The 16,482-nt window shown below is 41.5% G+C and overlaps 1 protein-coding gene across 1 annotated transcript in view; it reads left to right on the top strand.

Annotated features, from left to right (window-relative positions):
* PLCH1 (phospholipase C eta 1) overlaps positions 1 to 16,482 on the top strand; it is a 219,298-nt gene that overhangs the window by 23,271 nt on the left and 179,545 nt on the right. The window contains exon 2 of the mRNA XM_058730291.1: positions 6,737 to 6,853. Within this exon, the coding sequence (XP_058586274.1) occupies positions 6,775 to 6,853 (79 nt within the window). The 5' untranslated portion in view covers positions 6,737 to 6,774. The remainder of the gene's footprint in view (positions 1 to 6,736; positions 6,854 to 16,482) is intronic.

Below are 16,482 nucleotides of genomic sequence, written 5' to 3'. Positions count from 1 at the left end.
AACCTACAGATGAAATGGCAAAAATGAATAAATGTAGAATGATTAAAAGATACTAATCATAAAGCAAACTTAGGAGTATTTAAACTTTGTGAATGTTTATCAGTGCCTCTGATACATGTATCCTCTCTGCATGCTTGTATGGCTTCTTTGATTTCTTATGGCTTCCTTATTTCTTATTGAGTTTTTGGATTGTGGGGGTCTTTCAGTAGAGTTGATTACAATTTCTTTCTGAAGTTACATTTATCTTGTAGAAATATATTTATTGATATGGCTAGAGTAAGTTACTAAGTAAGAAAAGTAGACTACAAAACAGTAGGATCTGATTTGTGTTTTAAAAAATGAAAATAGGGGGCGCCTGGGTGGCGCAGTCGGTTAAGCGTCCGACTTCAGCCAGGTCACGATCTCGCGGTCCGTGAGTTCGAGCCCCGCGTCAGGCTCTGGGCTGATGGCTCGGAGCCTGGAGCCTGTTTCCGATTCTGTGTCTCCCTCTCTCTCTGCCCCTCCCCCGTTCATGCTCTGTCTCTCTCTGTCCCAAAAATAAATAAAAAAATGAAAAAAAAAAAAATGAAAATAGGCCACAAGTGTCCATGGCAGCTGTCTCTGGGTGGTGAGTGATATCACTATGTATGTTTTTTGAGCTTTTCTATGTGTTTAAAGCTCTAAAAATGGATAAAAACAGTTAAAGATAAATGCATTTATACAGCATTTCCTATAACTTTACCATCCACTAAAAAAAAAAAAATTATTAACCTTGTTCTGGAGGCAGAATCTGAAGCCAGTTTTAATAACAGTTACTTCCCTATACAATGTTTCTTAGTCATTGTAAGTTATTAATTTTGTGAATCATTGCAAGGATTGGGGATCTGTATGTTCTATTAAAGAGTTCTAAATGTAACATATATATTCCATAAACTTCTTAGGAGGTGGAATGAGCATTTTGTAAGTCCCAAAAGAAAGGTGAATCAGTTTTTTTTTAATTTTTTTTTTTAATGTTTATTTATTTTTGAGACAGAGAGAGACAGAGCATGAACAGGGGAGGGTCAGAGAGAGAGGGAGACACAGAATCTGAAACAGGCTCTGGGCTCCAAGCTGTCAGCACAGAGCCCGATGCAGGGCTTGAACCCACGGACCGTGAGATCATGACCTGGGCTGAAGTTGGACGCTCAACCGACTGAGCCACCCAGGTGCCCCAAGTTGAATCAGTTTTTAAACATCTTTTGCTTTTGCTTGAAAATCGACCAAACAATTTCTTTTTAAAAAAAAATTTTTTTTAACGTTTATTTATTTTTGAGACAGAGAGAGACAGAGCGTGAATGGGGGAGGGTCAGAGAGAGGGAGACACAGAATCTGAAACAGGCTCCAGGCTCTGAGCTGTCAGCACAGAGCCCGATGCGGGGCTCGAACTCACGGACTGTGAGATCATGACCTGAGCCGAAGTCGGCCGCTTAACCGGCTGAGCCACCCAGACGCCCCTCGACCAAACAATTTCAAATTGAGTACATGGTGCAGTGAAGTACACCTCTGATGTAATCTAAATTGTTATTTTTTTGAAAAATCAATGAAAGTATATTTTAGTAGATATTTTCACATATCGTGTTCACAAAAATGGGACCATGAAACACTCAAGAGATCCTTGCTTTGAGACTCCTGAGGCTGGGTTTCCTGCCAGCTTTATCTAACAGCTATGCTCTTCTGCAAATTATTCATCCTTCCTGGGCCTCAGATTTTTTTTCTGGCTTCAACATGAGAGGTTTATCTTAGCTGATTTCTAAGGTTTCTTTCAGTTGCTTCCCCTTAGTGAGCACTTGGCCCTGGGATCTTTTAAATCTGATCTAAACCAAGACTGAGTTTGTTGCACAACTCTCTCTTTCTCTGCCCCAGCCCTACTAACTCCATTATCTCCATCTCCATCATCTCTAGATTTTGAAATCATTTGCTCTGATTCTAGAGGCCAGAGTGAGCCCTTTCTTCCTTCAGTCTTCAACAAGTAGGAATCCAGGAAATGGGGCATATAAGGAAGGCATCGTTAATGTTTACTAAGGGCCTGCAGTGTGCATTGCCCGGGTCGGGCACCCAGTGGCAGCTTACAGTCTTCTATCCTTCAGCAGCAAGCAGATGCCAGGAGAGGTAAGATGTGTAAGCAATTAACCAAAGTAAGGAGGCTTACAGCCTGGAAGCCATAGGGTTCAATTACTTAGACTTTTGTGCTCTAGCTCAACTGTGTATATTCTCTGATCCTCTTCTTCCTAAAAACACCCACCCAGAAGAGTTTCTTCAAGGAGGAGAGATAATACACGTGAAGAATGATTTTTAGCTTTGGATGCACTTTGAAATCACCTGTGCAGTGATACCTAAGTCCCACCCGTAGAGATTCTGATATAATTGGTCTAAGGTGTGGCCTGGGATCTGGGATTCTAAGGTTTCCCAAGAGATTGATTCTAATGTGTAGTCAAGGTTGAGACCCTATGATGTAAATAAAGCCTTATCACAGGAACTGTGATAAGGTACTCAATAACTGGTACTTAGTAAGTGGTGCAGCCACTCTGGAAAATAGTGTGGAGTTTCCTCAAAAAATTAAAAGCAGCATTACCCTACAGCCCAGCAATTGCACTACTAGGAAGTTATCCAAAGGATACAGCAGTGCTGATTCGAAGGGGCACATGCACCCCAATGTTTATAGCAGAGCTATCAACAATAGCCAAATTATGGAAAGAGCCCAAATGTCCATCAACTGATGAATGGTTAAAGAAGATGTGGTAGATATATACAATGGAATACTACTCGGTGATGAAAAGGAATGAAATCTTGCCATCTGCAACAACATGGAATGAACTGGAAGGTATTATGCTAAATTAAGCCAGTCAGAAAAAGACAGATATCATGATTTCACTCATATGTGGAATCTGAGAAACTGAACAGACAACAATAGGGGAAGGGGAGGGAAGTGACAGAAAAATAAGATAAAAACAGAGAAGGCGGCAAACCATAAGAGACTCTTAAATACAGAGAACAAACTGAGGGTTGATGGGGGTGGGTAAAATGGGTGATGGGCATTGAGGAGGGCACTTGTTGGGATGAACACTGGGTGTTATATGTAAGTGATGAATCACTGGAATCTACTCCTTTTTTTTTTTTTTTTTAATTTTTTTTTTTCAACGTTTTTTATTTCTTTTTGGGACAGAGAGAGACAGAGCATGAACGGGGGAGGGGCAGAGAGAGAGAGGGAGACACAGAATCGGAAACAGGCTCCAGGCTCCGAGCCATCGGCCCAGAGCCCGACGCGGGGCTCGAACTCACGGACCGCGAGATCGTGACCTGGCTGAAGTCGGACGCTTAACCGACTGCGCCACCCAGGCGCCCCCACTGGAATCTACTCCTGAAGCCAAGACTATACTATATGTTAGCTAACTTGAAAATTAAAAAAAAAAATTTTTTTTTTGGTACGTAGTAGGTACTCAACAACTGGTAGCTAGGATTATGGCAATTCAGTGCCTGAGAGAGTTTCAGGTAAATTGGAGGGGGAGATCCTGGGGATATTTCAGGAAAGCAGTGGCTTTTTTAGCCAGCCCTTAAAGAAAAGGGCAATGATTATAGTGTGAGTAAAAAGATCAAGTTGGAAAGGTGGGTCCGTAGAGGACTGGTGATCAAATATCTCTATTACATACATCTGTGGGAATTTGTATTTCTGTCCTCAAAGAGTTGAAGGTCTCAGTCCTCACTGAATGTATCTGAGGATGTTACCTATATTCATTATATAGTGCTGTATGATAAATTACCCAAATCTTAGTGTCTTAAGGCAACAATAATTATTAGCTTTCATTGTTATTGTGGGTCAGAAATATAGATGGGGTACAGAGGAGATGGCTTGTCTCTGTACCTCTGTCTCTGGGGCTTCATCTAGAATACTTGAAGGGGTTAGAATGGTCAATAGATTCATTGATGTTGGCTGTTGGCTGAGGGCCTAGCTGGTGCTGTCAGTTGGAACACTCATATCTGGGCTTCCTTACAACATGGTGCCTTGGTTCTCAGGGTGAACATTCTGAGAGCCAAGGCAGAAGCTGTATCCTTTTTATGATGTTGTTTTGGAACCAATTACACAGCATCAATTACAACTGAGTTTGCTAGAAATGAATCACTGAATGCAGGCCATATTCAAAGGAAGGCGAATTAGATTCTGCCATTTGAAGAGAGGGAGAAATGTACAAGAATTTATAGGACATATTTAAAAACCACCAAAAAATTAATTTAAAAAAATAAAAAAAATCAAAACCACTGCATTCCGTAACAGTCTAGTTCTTTATAGCCTGTCATGGCTAGAATCTTGGGTTTGGAATCTGAAGATATGATTTCAAATCCCACCGCCACCTTTTCCTAGCAGCATGGGTGAATCACTTATGCTAACACCCTCTTCTTTCCTTCTTTCATCTGGTTAAGAGGACGCCAAGTGAGAGTCAGGTATGTGCATGTGTTTTGCTAACTGTATACAAATGCACATTGTTCTTTCACCTTCAGATGCCTCTAAACTTCCTTGGATTGAGAACGAATAGGGCAAAAGAATGACACAGGAAACCACAAAATCAAGTGAGTAAGGAAAAATGAGCATCAATACAGACAGGGTTCTCTTTAATTCCATGTACCTCAAAATATTTCTAATATGAATAAACAACACATTTTTTTAAGAAAATGGGTGCTACTGATAATCCCAAAAGTTATTTCCAGTTCTTTCAAAATGGTATTATTAAAATATAGATGTCTTTGGGGGCACCTGGGTGGCTTAGTTGGTTAAGCATCTGACTCTTGATTTAGGCCCAGGTCATGATCTCACAGTTCATGGGTTCGAGCCCTGCATCAGGCTCTGTGCTGATGGTGGAGAGTTTGCTTAGGATCCTGTCTCTCCCCCTCTCTCTTTGTCCCTCCCCTGTTTGTGCTATCTCTCTCAAAATAAATAAATAAATTTAAGTAAAATTTCATGTATGTATTGTATATATACATACATATGTAAATACATAGGAAAAGAATGGAATGATACACACCAAACAAAGGTGTTTATTCCAAGAGAGGGATGTGGAATGAGGGAAGCGGGGTTTTTTAAATTTTGAAAAATTTTTGATGAATTTGTGTTGACATTAAAAAAATTAATAAATGCATACAAACACATTATTTATATAACTAAAGTATTTATTTAATGCTTATTTTGAGAGAGTGAGCATGTGAGTGGAGGAGGGGCAAAGAGAGAGAGCGAGAGAGAGAATCCCAAGCAGGCTCCACACTATCAGCACAGAGCCCGATGTGAGCTCTCACACAAATCGTGAGATCATGACCTGAGCTGTGATCAAAAGTCAGACGGTTAACCAACTGTGCTACCCAGGCACCCCTAAAAATAGTTTTTAAGAGGAGAGCTCTTTGTAGTATTCACTTGGATTGGAGGAGGACATTGTCTCCAATAATCAGTTGTTTTCTGTCATATTTTACAATGGGATCCACAGGTGGTTTTAACTTGGAGTGGTGGGACTCATCTTCAGCCTGAGGGAGTAGGGGCGGCAGGCAGCCAGACTTAGCCAGGTGGGGATAAGGCAGGAAGTAGGCGTTGAGGCATGGAGCCAGAAGAAAGGTAGGATAGGTAGGAGTCAGATAAGATTGCTACTAGAGAGGGTTAAGAATGGGCCTTTGAGCCAAGGAGAAGTTTTAGGGACTTTCACCAGTTGTTCCATTGATGAATAGACAAAGCTCTGATGATTTATTTTTTTCACTGGGTGGCTGACTTCATCCTGGAGTATCTTTACAAAACTCTAGATTGTTCTACTAGGACAGATAACAAATTGTTTCCCACCTGTGGGTTTTCCTTCATGCCAGCCCTGCTTGGTGTTGCCCGGCCTTATTCCGTGACCAGAAAAGAAGCTGGAATTCTGAAAAGTTGCTTTAGCCAAATCCTGTGAACAAAGGGGGCCTTGTTCAGGGTTATGCACATCAGCTTTTGGAGGAGTTTAATTCATCAGCTCAAATCTCTGCTTTTCAAGCCCTTGCTCCAGTTAGCATTGTGTTTCTCTGTGGAGGGGAAAGCCTCACGTGGGGGCAGGCAACACTGCTTGTTCACCCTGCTTGAGGCCTGTGCCCAGCTCTACTTACACCAGTAAGTTCAGAGTGGGTTGATCCAGACCTTAATGGTACTGAATGCACCACCAGTGAATCCCAAAGGAGGCAGGCTTTGTTACTGTGTTTAGCTTATCCATTGCTCATGGACACTGTTAATTTCTAAGATTTCTGTGGATTGATTGCATAGTCTACAGAGTGGTACTGACACAAAATTCACCAACTGGTAATGACAGTCACCCTCCTGTTACTCACCTCCCTCCTGCAGATGAAATTTCCTGAGAAGTTACCAGCATTGGCTGGGTTGAGTCCTGGTCAAATATGGGCAAGGCCTAGAGCCCATAAACTAGTCCTGAAACTTGCTCCCGAATGGTAGATTTATTTTCCCTTGAGACAGCAATAACTTTGCGCCCTGAAAAGTGCTATTTGAAAAAGCTACCGTTTTCGTGCGTTAGATGATGTTCTACCCTCTGGGAAGGCTTGTGGGAAATTTCTCAGGACGTACGGGACTCTGCTTCCATGTGTGGAGAAGTTGTGCGCTGCATGTGTTGCCTCATAATGCTGGGTAACTGATGCATTGTGTTACCGGGGTGAGCGTGTGGCTGCCATTTTCTTCATTTTTGTCTCATTCTGTTTCCCTTGACAGCAATTTGGTTTTGATGCTGTGCCAGAAATCTTCTGACAATGAGCTACTGGAACTTGGAGAAAAGAAACTGTGTGCAGTACCGCAGGCATTTTCTGGTGGACAACAGTGTGTTTCACGGTGAGCTGCTTTTTATGTTTATGGAGCTGCATGTTTTATTTTGTTTCCGACAGCACTTTTATTCTAGCACTCTGGATGCAAATATGGCGTCATTGTTGGGTTGAATCAACAGCTTGAGTTAACTTGTTGAGGGATGATTTGCCTGAGAAGCCCCAGTGGACTTACTCCCTACAGGTGTAGGCAATGTGCCCATCTCAATAACCATAATGCTGTTATCACTTTTTTCTTTACAAATTAGTTTATATCAGTGCCTTTCCTCTTTTATGCTGCCAACTCCAGTAATACCTCTTTCTGATGTTTGAAATTCTGGGAGGCTAGACACATAGTAAGTGTTCAGTTAATATATGTGGATCACCAGTCCGTGCTCCTTACCAGCGTGGTGTGTGTCACACTCTCAGGCCACCTATAAAAATAGAACAGAGCCATTCACAGCACTTGCCTATCAGGATCAGGATTACTGCAGCCACAAGTCAGAGAGTAATCAATATTAGTCATTTTCCTGGCAAACTAAGATGAATTGCCTTTACCCTGCTGGTGCGTTTGTTTTGTGATATATAGTCAGGGATAAGCAATGTCAATCCTGCTATCAGGATACCCTTGAGGGAAATTTATTTAAGAGTCAAAGATTTCCATGTGGCCAGTATTTTGGGAGTAATCTTCATCAAAAGCCAGGGGCATCGTAGAGGGTAGAGAGAAATTTCCCAGGGATCAGAATGCTGTTTGTATAACATCCTGTAATCTAAATCTAGGCTGCCTTCAACTTACCAAGTTTAGTTTTTCTTCCCCTACTTGATGACAGACTTATGCTTTTTTATTGCTTTCAGTTTAAGATAAACTTAGCTTACTTACTTCAGAGGTTATTAAAGTACTTCGGAGGTTACAATGCTTGTTTCACATTTATTATGCTACCTTACTATAGGACTATACGAGGTAAGTAGTACTTTATCTTACATGTCAAGAAAGAGATGAAATGACTGGCCCAAGTTGATCTAGTTAATTATTAGCAAGGTCAGAAGTAAAATTCCTGCCTCCACCTTTCCAGACCGGCTCTCCTGGCCTTGCAGTGGTGAATGCGGGGCCCTTAGCAAAGGAGACAGGGGAGCTGTGACCTTATACAGTGACCGGGACACTGAGTTCTGCTTTGTTTTTCTGTGACCTTCATCTAAGGGTTCCGTTCACTGCTTCAGCATTTGCTGTGGGGTATTTTCTGTCACAATTTTCTTACAGGTAATAATAAAAAAAAAAGAATAAATATGATAACTGAAGCACCACAAGAGTTAGAAGAACTAGCTTTATTTTTTCAAGTTTTATTTTGTGCCCGATTAGACAAAGTTTAGAGTTAAATGCCGCCAGACAGTATTTTAGAATGCCTTTGTCCAGAGATCTCAAAGGCTATAACAATTTAAAACAATTTTCTATGTATTTTTTTTTTAATTTTTTTTTTCAACTTTTTTTAAAATTTATTTTTGGGACAGAGAGAGACAGAGCATGAACGGGGGAGGGGCAGAGAGAGAGGGAGACACAGAATCGGAAACAGGCTCCAGGCTCCGAGCCATCAGCCCAGAGCCTGACGCGGGGCTCGAACTCACGGACCGCGAGATTGTGACCTGGCTGAAGTCGGACGCTTAACCGACTGCGCCACCCAGGCGCCCCTTTCTATGTATTTTTATAGTTGTATTACCACTTCGTGTATTACTGTATTGCAGATACTTACTGAGGGCTTGATGAACATGATCATACTTAATTCTTCGGACAACTTTGTAATAATTATTATTCATCCCATTTTATAACTAGGAAACAGGCTTGGGGAAAATTGTGAAGTGGTGATCTTTCAAACTCTGATCTTTCTAACTCCAAAACACCATTATTTCTTTTCTTCCAGGCTGCAGTCTCCATTTCAGTAGAGAAATGAGCACTCAGAAGCTTAAGTTCCATTCAGCAGTATCTGCTCTGCTATTAACTAGCATTGTGATGATCTGGGGCAAATGATATAATCCTTCAAGATCTCCCTTCTGTCCCCTGTGAAATGAACATGCTGGTCTTGATTTTCAGTTTCTTTCTAGTTCTAATATTTGGGATTCTACTGAAGTATTTCTGAGAATAAAAAAAATTGCTGTATTTTGTGAGCTACCTTTCCCACTAAACATGAGATACACAAGGGGGCAGTAGAATACTTAAAATAAGAATTGGTTCCTTACATTTAAGAATTCCTCTTTTGAAAGGATTTAGGGATCTTAGATCTACCCAAGATTAAAAGGATTAAGGCCAGTTAGAATTATGATTCTATTCATTTATAATAAAGCAGTAGCTTTAAGTGTTTCTGATAGTGTAAAGTATCATTTTGGATTTCTCTGCGTAAGGATATTTATCAGGAAAGAATCATGCCTCTCCTCTTCCTCTTTACCTCTGTGAACATGAATATCTGTTAAGACATGAACTTCTTTAACTTAATGGAGAGTTGTGAGGAGTTTTGTATATTTTAAGCCAAGGGACCACTAATGATAGTATCTTTGTAGAGGATTTCAGAACATCTCTGAGAGAAGAGAGATGGCAGGACATGTTGAGTCAGAAATTCCAGATTTCTTTTGGAAGGGGCTTCTGGAATATGGGATGAGTAGTTGGATGCTTTTTGCTTAATAGCTTGGCTTCACATGGTCTATGTTGATAGTTCTCCTCACGTAACCAAATCATTCAAAACAAAAGGAAACAAAATCTCTTCCATTATAAACAGAAAAGAACCACTTCCTCTGCAAGATACTCGACTTCTAGACTGTATAGACTTGGCTGTGCAAATTGTGCTGGCCAGACACTTTACATACAGATTTACATGGTGGTCAGGAGAAAAGAGCTACATTAGAATGAGAACTGTATGAGCTACAATGCTCAACAAAAGTAAAAATAAAAAATGTAACATTCGTATACTGCTTCACAGTTCATAAAGCATATTCATAGTCTCATTTTCTGAGTATGGAGGTAGTATGTTCTCATTGGAAACAATTTGGAGGGTTACCTACAATCCCACAGCCCAAAGAGAAACACTGTTAATAGTCTGTTTCTGTCCAGTGTTTTATCTTCTCTTTTCTCTGCAACAATCCTGATGGTAGGAATGAATATCTGGAAAAGTTAGGAAATGGTGTATATTGGCTGACAAAAATGACCTGGTTGAACTGACATAATTCTATGTTCAGTGATGAGAGGGGTCCTGATAGGAATTATAAAAAGCTGTTTTTGTATTTCTCACTCATCTGTCCTTTGCCCAGATTTCTAGGGAATCTATTGAATCTAAAGGGTTTGTATACCTATTAAAGATGCCCCAGTAGCTGAGGTTTTTCTGTACTTGGCTTTTATGCACCTGATGTTTGAAATAGAAAAAAAACAAAACAAAACTTGGCAAAGAATGATTTGTGTAATATGAATCTTATTTCTTTCTAATTTAAAAAATTAAAAAAATTTTAATTTAAAAAATTAAAAATTTTTTAATTTAAAAAATTAAAATTTTTAAAATTTTTTTAACGTTTATTTATTTTGGAGACAGAGAGAGACAGAGCATGAACGGGGGAGGGTCAGAGAGAGGGAGACACAGAATCTGAAACAGGCTCCAGGCTCCGAGCTGTCAGCACAGAGCCCGACGCGGGGCTCGAACTCACGGACCGCGAGATCACGACCTGAGCCCAAGTCGGACGCCTAACTGACTGAGCCATCCAGGCGCCCCTAAAAAATTTTTAATTTAAAAAATTAAAAAAAATTTTTAATTCTTGAGAGAGACACAGCATGAGTGGGGGGTGGAGGGTGAGCAGACTGAGAGAGGGACACAGAATCCAAAGCAGGCTCCAGGCTCTGAGCTGTCAGCACAGAGCCCGATGTGGGGCTCCAACTCACCAGCCGCGAGATCATGACCTGAGCCGAAGTCAGATGCTCAACTGATGGAGCCGCCCAGGCATCCCTGTATGAATCTGATTTTAATAGGTTCTAGTTTCATGAATTATTCTTATTTGAAAATTACATTCTCAGCTGTTTCTCTTGGTTGCAATGAATTATAGCTTTTTTTTTTTTTTTTTCTTTTTCCTGACCTGGGACAGATTCTTAAACCAATAATCAGTATATTTGCAATTAATATATATAATTTTTATGCGCATAAGTTTTTTCCCACACATTTGAGTTCCTTAATAGAAGAAATTTAGAGGTGACTTAACTTTTGTTTTCATGAACTGCTAATCATAATTGTGATGTTGGAAAGAATTATTAATTGCTTTCATTTTAGTTATCATGTTATCACCCCAACTTATAATGGATGAAGTTTATTTCTGTTGCTATCATGTTTTATGAATGTTTCTGAATGATTATCACAAATCTTGAGTAGAAAGGTTGTTTTTTTTTTTTTTTTTTAAGTTTCTTTATTTCTGAGAGAGAGAGAGAGAGAACGAGCATGAGCGGGGGAGGAGCAGAGAGAGGGAGACACAGAATCCAAAGCAGGCTCCAGGCTCTGAGCTGTCAGCACAGAGCCCGATGTGGGGCTCAAACTCGCGAACTGTGAGATCATGACCTGAACCGAAGTCAGACGCTCAACCCACTGAGCCACCCAGGTGCCCCTAGAGTAGGAAGGTTTTAAACCGAATTATGAGTCGTCTTCCTACCTAGATAAAGTGAAGAATAGTTCTCTTATTAAATGTGGAATTTGTCTTTTCAAAAATTGCTCTCTATGTACTTTTACTTTGCCTCAAGAAACCTTCTAATACAACTAATTAATTTAATGAATTAATCTTATCTATTATTAATTTTATCATTAATTTAATGTTTATCTAACCTCCCTTCCTGGCCAGAGGCCTACTCAGTAAATTTAGAAACTTAACTACCAGTTTATGAAAGAAAGTAAGCTGGGATGGGATCCTGGAGGTTAGCTCTGTTTCCAGTTTCACTACCAACTTGTGTTGCGTTTGTCACCTAGGGGATCCTCACTTTCTCTCTCTTCCTAAAATGAGGGTTTCGCCAGATTCCAAAGTCCCCTCTAGCAGTAATGCTTGAGGTCTCTGTGTAGTCAGGCATCAGAAAGTGTGTATGGTGAATGAGAGCATCCTATAGGCCAGGATGTGGGAAGGAAAGTCTGGCAAGATCCTGATTAAGAGGCAGTAAGAATCTCTTTTGACTGCTAACTCTGTAGTTAACTTTGTACTGGCAGAAACTTACATTTCCCTTCAGGGAGAACGGATGTGTGTGCATGTGTGTGTGTGCATGTGCTGGGCTCATGGGTTCCTCCTAACCATGGAGAGACCAGTACTTAGGACAGATAAGCAAGCTTTCAGGACAGACATCATTATATTAAAAAAAGAAGAGTAGAGAAGTTCCCTCCCCCTACACTGGCATTCCATCTTTTCTGGAAAAAGAAGGAAGAATGCCAGATCCTACCTGCTGTATATGAAAGGAGAATGAAATTATGCAGAAGTGAATTAGAGTTCTCATTAATTAGGCCGTTTTATTAACAAGTTATGACTTCAGCAGCCTGCCTGCTTTAGGGAGGTGGGGACATCACTAGATTTTATATTAGTGTCATTACTGAGCTAAAGCCTAGCTTTTCCATCCGAGGATTGTATAAACATGTTCTAGGTCCAGAAAATACCAGTGCACATAGAATTACTATTAATGAAGTGACAGTCAAGATTTTGTGAGCATCATTAAAATCGAAAGTATTATCTCTTGGAGGCACCTGGATGGCTCCGTTGGTAGAGCATGTGACTCTTGATCTTGGGGTCATGAGTTTGAGTCCCACGTTGGGCACAGAGATTACTTAAAAAAAGAAGTATTGTCTCTTGGAGACTTACACTGCATGCAAAAAATATCAAACACAAGTTGAGAGAAAGGGTGGGAATAAACGAAGGTTGGCCAAATGGGAGAAAATGTATTGAGTTCTAAATTTTATAAATTGCAATAGAAGTAATTCTGGAAGTAGATCCTCTTTAGCCCTCTCCTCAAGTCTCCCCTTCCCCTCCCTCACCCCCTGTCCCCAAAGGATCTGCCATTATGGCAGAAAGCATCGAATGAAGCATTCTTTCAGGTGTATGATGTTCTGGTGCACCTTGCAAATATGCCAGAGGCAGTGAAGGCTTAGGCAAAGGCAGGCATGGCCTGCCTTGTAGGGGCCTTGTATAGGGTCATGGCACCCTGTAGGGCCAGCCCTCCAGCTGGGTCACTTTGGGTGAGTTGTTCCCTGTGGGATAGACCTTCCATGCCAGCAAAATGCTGTGATTTAGGACAAATGACTTCTAAATGTCTAAGTGCTTGGTTTAAAAAGATTTTTTTTAATGTTTATTTATTTTTGAGAGAGAGGCAGGCTGCAAGCGGGGGAGGGGCAGGGAGAGAGGGAGACACAGAATCCAAAGCAGGCTCCAGGCTCTGGGCTGTCAGCACAGAGCCCAATGCGGGGCTTGAACCCATGAACTGCGAGATGATGACCTGAGCCGAAGTCAGATGCTTAACCAACTGAACCACCCAGGCGCCCTAGTGCTTGGTTTTTTTAAAAAAAGTATTTTATTTTTGGGGCACCTGGGTGGCTCAGTCGGTTAAGCGTCTGACTAGTTTTGGCTCAGGTCATGATCTCATGAGCCCTGCATTGGGCTCTGTGCTGAGAGCGAGAGCTTGCTTGGGATTCTCTCTCTCCCTCTCTCTTTGCCCCTCCCCCACTCATGTTGTCTCTTTCTCTCTCAAAAATAAATCAACTTAAAAATTTTTGTTTTATTTTATTTTTAACCTCTCCTCATCCCACTTTCAAACAGAGGTTAATTGGAGAATTTGCTGTGAATTAACTGACCAAATTGATTTATGCACTTTCCTCCTTCTGTGGTCTGAGACAGATTACAGCCAGCCTTACAAAAGTGGATACTTATATATTAGTTATAACACAAAGGAAATAACCCTTAATATGAGCTGGTATGAAACAGACTTACTCTATAGCTTTTTGGAAACATGATGTTTCTTTATTTCCTAGACTTATAAAAAATTCTCAATGAAAGCCTCAATGAAATGCTATTTATTTTATATTTTAAAATTGCAAGTTAATTTCTTTTTTTATCTTCCTCCACGATGGGCATTTCATCTGTAGCTGGTTCATTGAGTATTCTAAAGTTAGTGTAGCATTTACAAGAAATTATTTAATCTTTCCCCAATTAATGTTTTTAAAAGTACTCTTTGCAACATCTTGGGCAGGTTCTATTACTTTCTTGGCTATTTTTTGATTACTGAGGGTCTGATCTAATTTAAAACATTAATCTCAAACTCCTTTAAGCCCCATCTCCTCCCTGACCCCCAGCACAGGCTTGAGCTGCCTGTTGGGGGCTGATGGTGGAGGTTCATGTGTCTCTGCTGTACTTCTTCCCCTTGAAGAGGAATTCGGACTTTCCTCCTCAGGTTTTGGTACAAGGAAGAGAGATGGGGAAGCAAAGTTCTTCAAGCCCACACCTGGGCACCTGTTTGTATGTCCATGGTGGCGAGGTGATCAAGACCTGCTCTGGGTCCATCTTCCGTGGATGTTTAATTTCACTTGGCCCCTCACCAGGGACTCTTCAGAGAGGGCCTGCTGTCTCCCTCCAGCCCCCCTCATTCTCTGTTCCTAATTGCTTCTGGCTGAAGCATGGCTTCCCTTCCCCTGAGGACACTTGGGCAACTGTCCGGCCCTACTTGTCTCTTATCTCCATGTTTCTTCATGAGGAGTTGTGTGCAGACTGCTGTGGGCTTTGGAGGATGGGAAGGGGTATACAGCCGCTGTCTGCTCTTCCCAGCCTTACTGCCTGTTGTCTGTTTTGTCTCTTCTCACACTGTTATAGGGGTGAGTCCCACAAACCTGAAGAAACCTCTGAATCATTCTTTGCTGGCTCTTCCCCTTCTTGTCTCTGGCAGTGAGGGGTGCTTCCTCTGATTTCACTCCTCAGAGTGCTGTCCTGCCCTTCAGGCTCTAGGCTGTACACATAATAGGGGATCAGGTAATGTGACTTTGATTGGGTGGAATCCTATCCCCCTAACCCCTGACAGTTTCCTCTGACCCCTCCAGAGCCACTCTGATTCTTGTCCACACCAGCTCAAATTAGGGTGACTTCATTTCCCCAAAGGTACTGGTGGTTTTCATTGTGCTTGCTTTGCTCAAGTTTATGTAGCTGGATTGATCAGAACCAAGCAGTGATCTAGATTTACAAAAATCCACGCTGAGATGTCTCAGCCTCTTTTCCCCATTTGGGAATCTAATGGGGAGATTTTCCTGGGTAACCGAGTCCACAGTGATCTCTTTCTTGTCATGCTTTCTATGTCGAGGCCACTCACATTCTGTAATGACAGAGGGGATGAAAAGATCTGAGTCGAGTGCAAAGTGGCAAACTGAAGGTCTGGATATTTGGGAAGCCTAGGTTGGTGAGAAGTAACGATGTTCAGTCTTTGAAGCGTTAGCTTCAGCTGCTAGGAGCCACAAGCCTGTTGCAGTTAAGTGAGATCCGTGGCGGGCCTTTCCTGTTGGACCTTCGAGTTCCTTCTCTTAAACCATGGCCATTGGCTGTCCAACCAAGCAGAAAGGCCCATGATTGTTTTACTCCTTTATGCTTGGGAGTACCAATCTTCTGATTACTAAATTAGAAAGAAGAAATAACATGTCTAATAAACAGTCACCGTTTCCTTCAGATTTGCAGACTTCTCACATTGTAAATGGTTGCTCATGAGAATTATTTCCCCTTAGACCTGTGTTACAAATTTAAGCCTTTGTTCTTTAAGCTGCATTTCCATAATTATAATTAATTTTCCCCTGCTCTCTCATTTTCCCAATTGTCTTTTCCTCCTCTGTGCCTAATGTATGCACAGAGATTGATGGGAGGATGAAATGTCTTTCCGTGAGTAGATTCAGGGTTGTTTCAGGGCAATGTAATTATTTAATTTAGTTGCACAAAAGATCCAGGTTTTTTTTTTTTTTTCTTGGACCACAGTAATAGTTATTAGTGATTGCATTTGTAGTCACAATACCTTTCTATTTTGCAGCTATGAAAACAGAGGTTAAGAATTGCAGTTTGGGGACACCTGGGTGGCTCAGTCAGTTGAGTGGCCAACTCTTGATTTCAACTCAGGTCATGTTCCCAGGGTCGTGGGATCAAGCCCCACATCAGGTTCCGTGCTGAACTTGGAGCCTGCTTGAGATTTTCTCTGTCTCTGTCTCTCTCTCTCTCTGCCCCTCTGCCACGCTCTCTCGCTCACTCTAAAATAATAAAATAAATAAAAAATTGTAGTTTGTTCTTTTGTATTGTGTAAATGAAAAGTCATCCCAATAGACCTTTGATACTTTATGTATTACCTTAGGGCTCATTTCGCTCAGCAAGCATGTCTGAGGTTATTACAAGTGCAAACTCTTGGTGTCAAAGGATATTCCGATCTCATATTTAAGACTCGTGGCTTAGTGTGGAGTGGTTTCACCCTTCCGCAGCTTCAGCTCCCGTCCACATGCTGGTAACTCCCAACGGTGCACCCTGGTTTAGACTGCCCTTCGGTGCTCCATACCCAGATGTCCACCCTCTCAGCTGACACTCTGCTGATGCCGTCCGGGCCCTCAGACTCACGTCTGCAGCAGAACTCCCCCGTCCCGCTGGTACCAGTTGGCCTCGCCAGCC

The sequence above is a fragment of the Neofelis nebulosa genome, chromosome 5, assembly GCF_028018385.1.
Source record: "Neofelis nebulosa isolate mNeoNeb1 chromosome 5, mNeoNeb1.pri, whole genome shotgun sequence".
NCBI classification, from domain to species: Eukaryota; Metazoa; Chordata; class Mammalia; order Carnivora; family Felidae; genus Neofelis; species Neofelis nebulosa.
The sequence above is the reverse complement of the archived record's forward strand: the minus strand, read 5'-3'. Positions and strand labels throughout refer to the sequence as shown.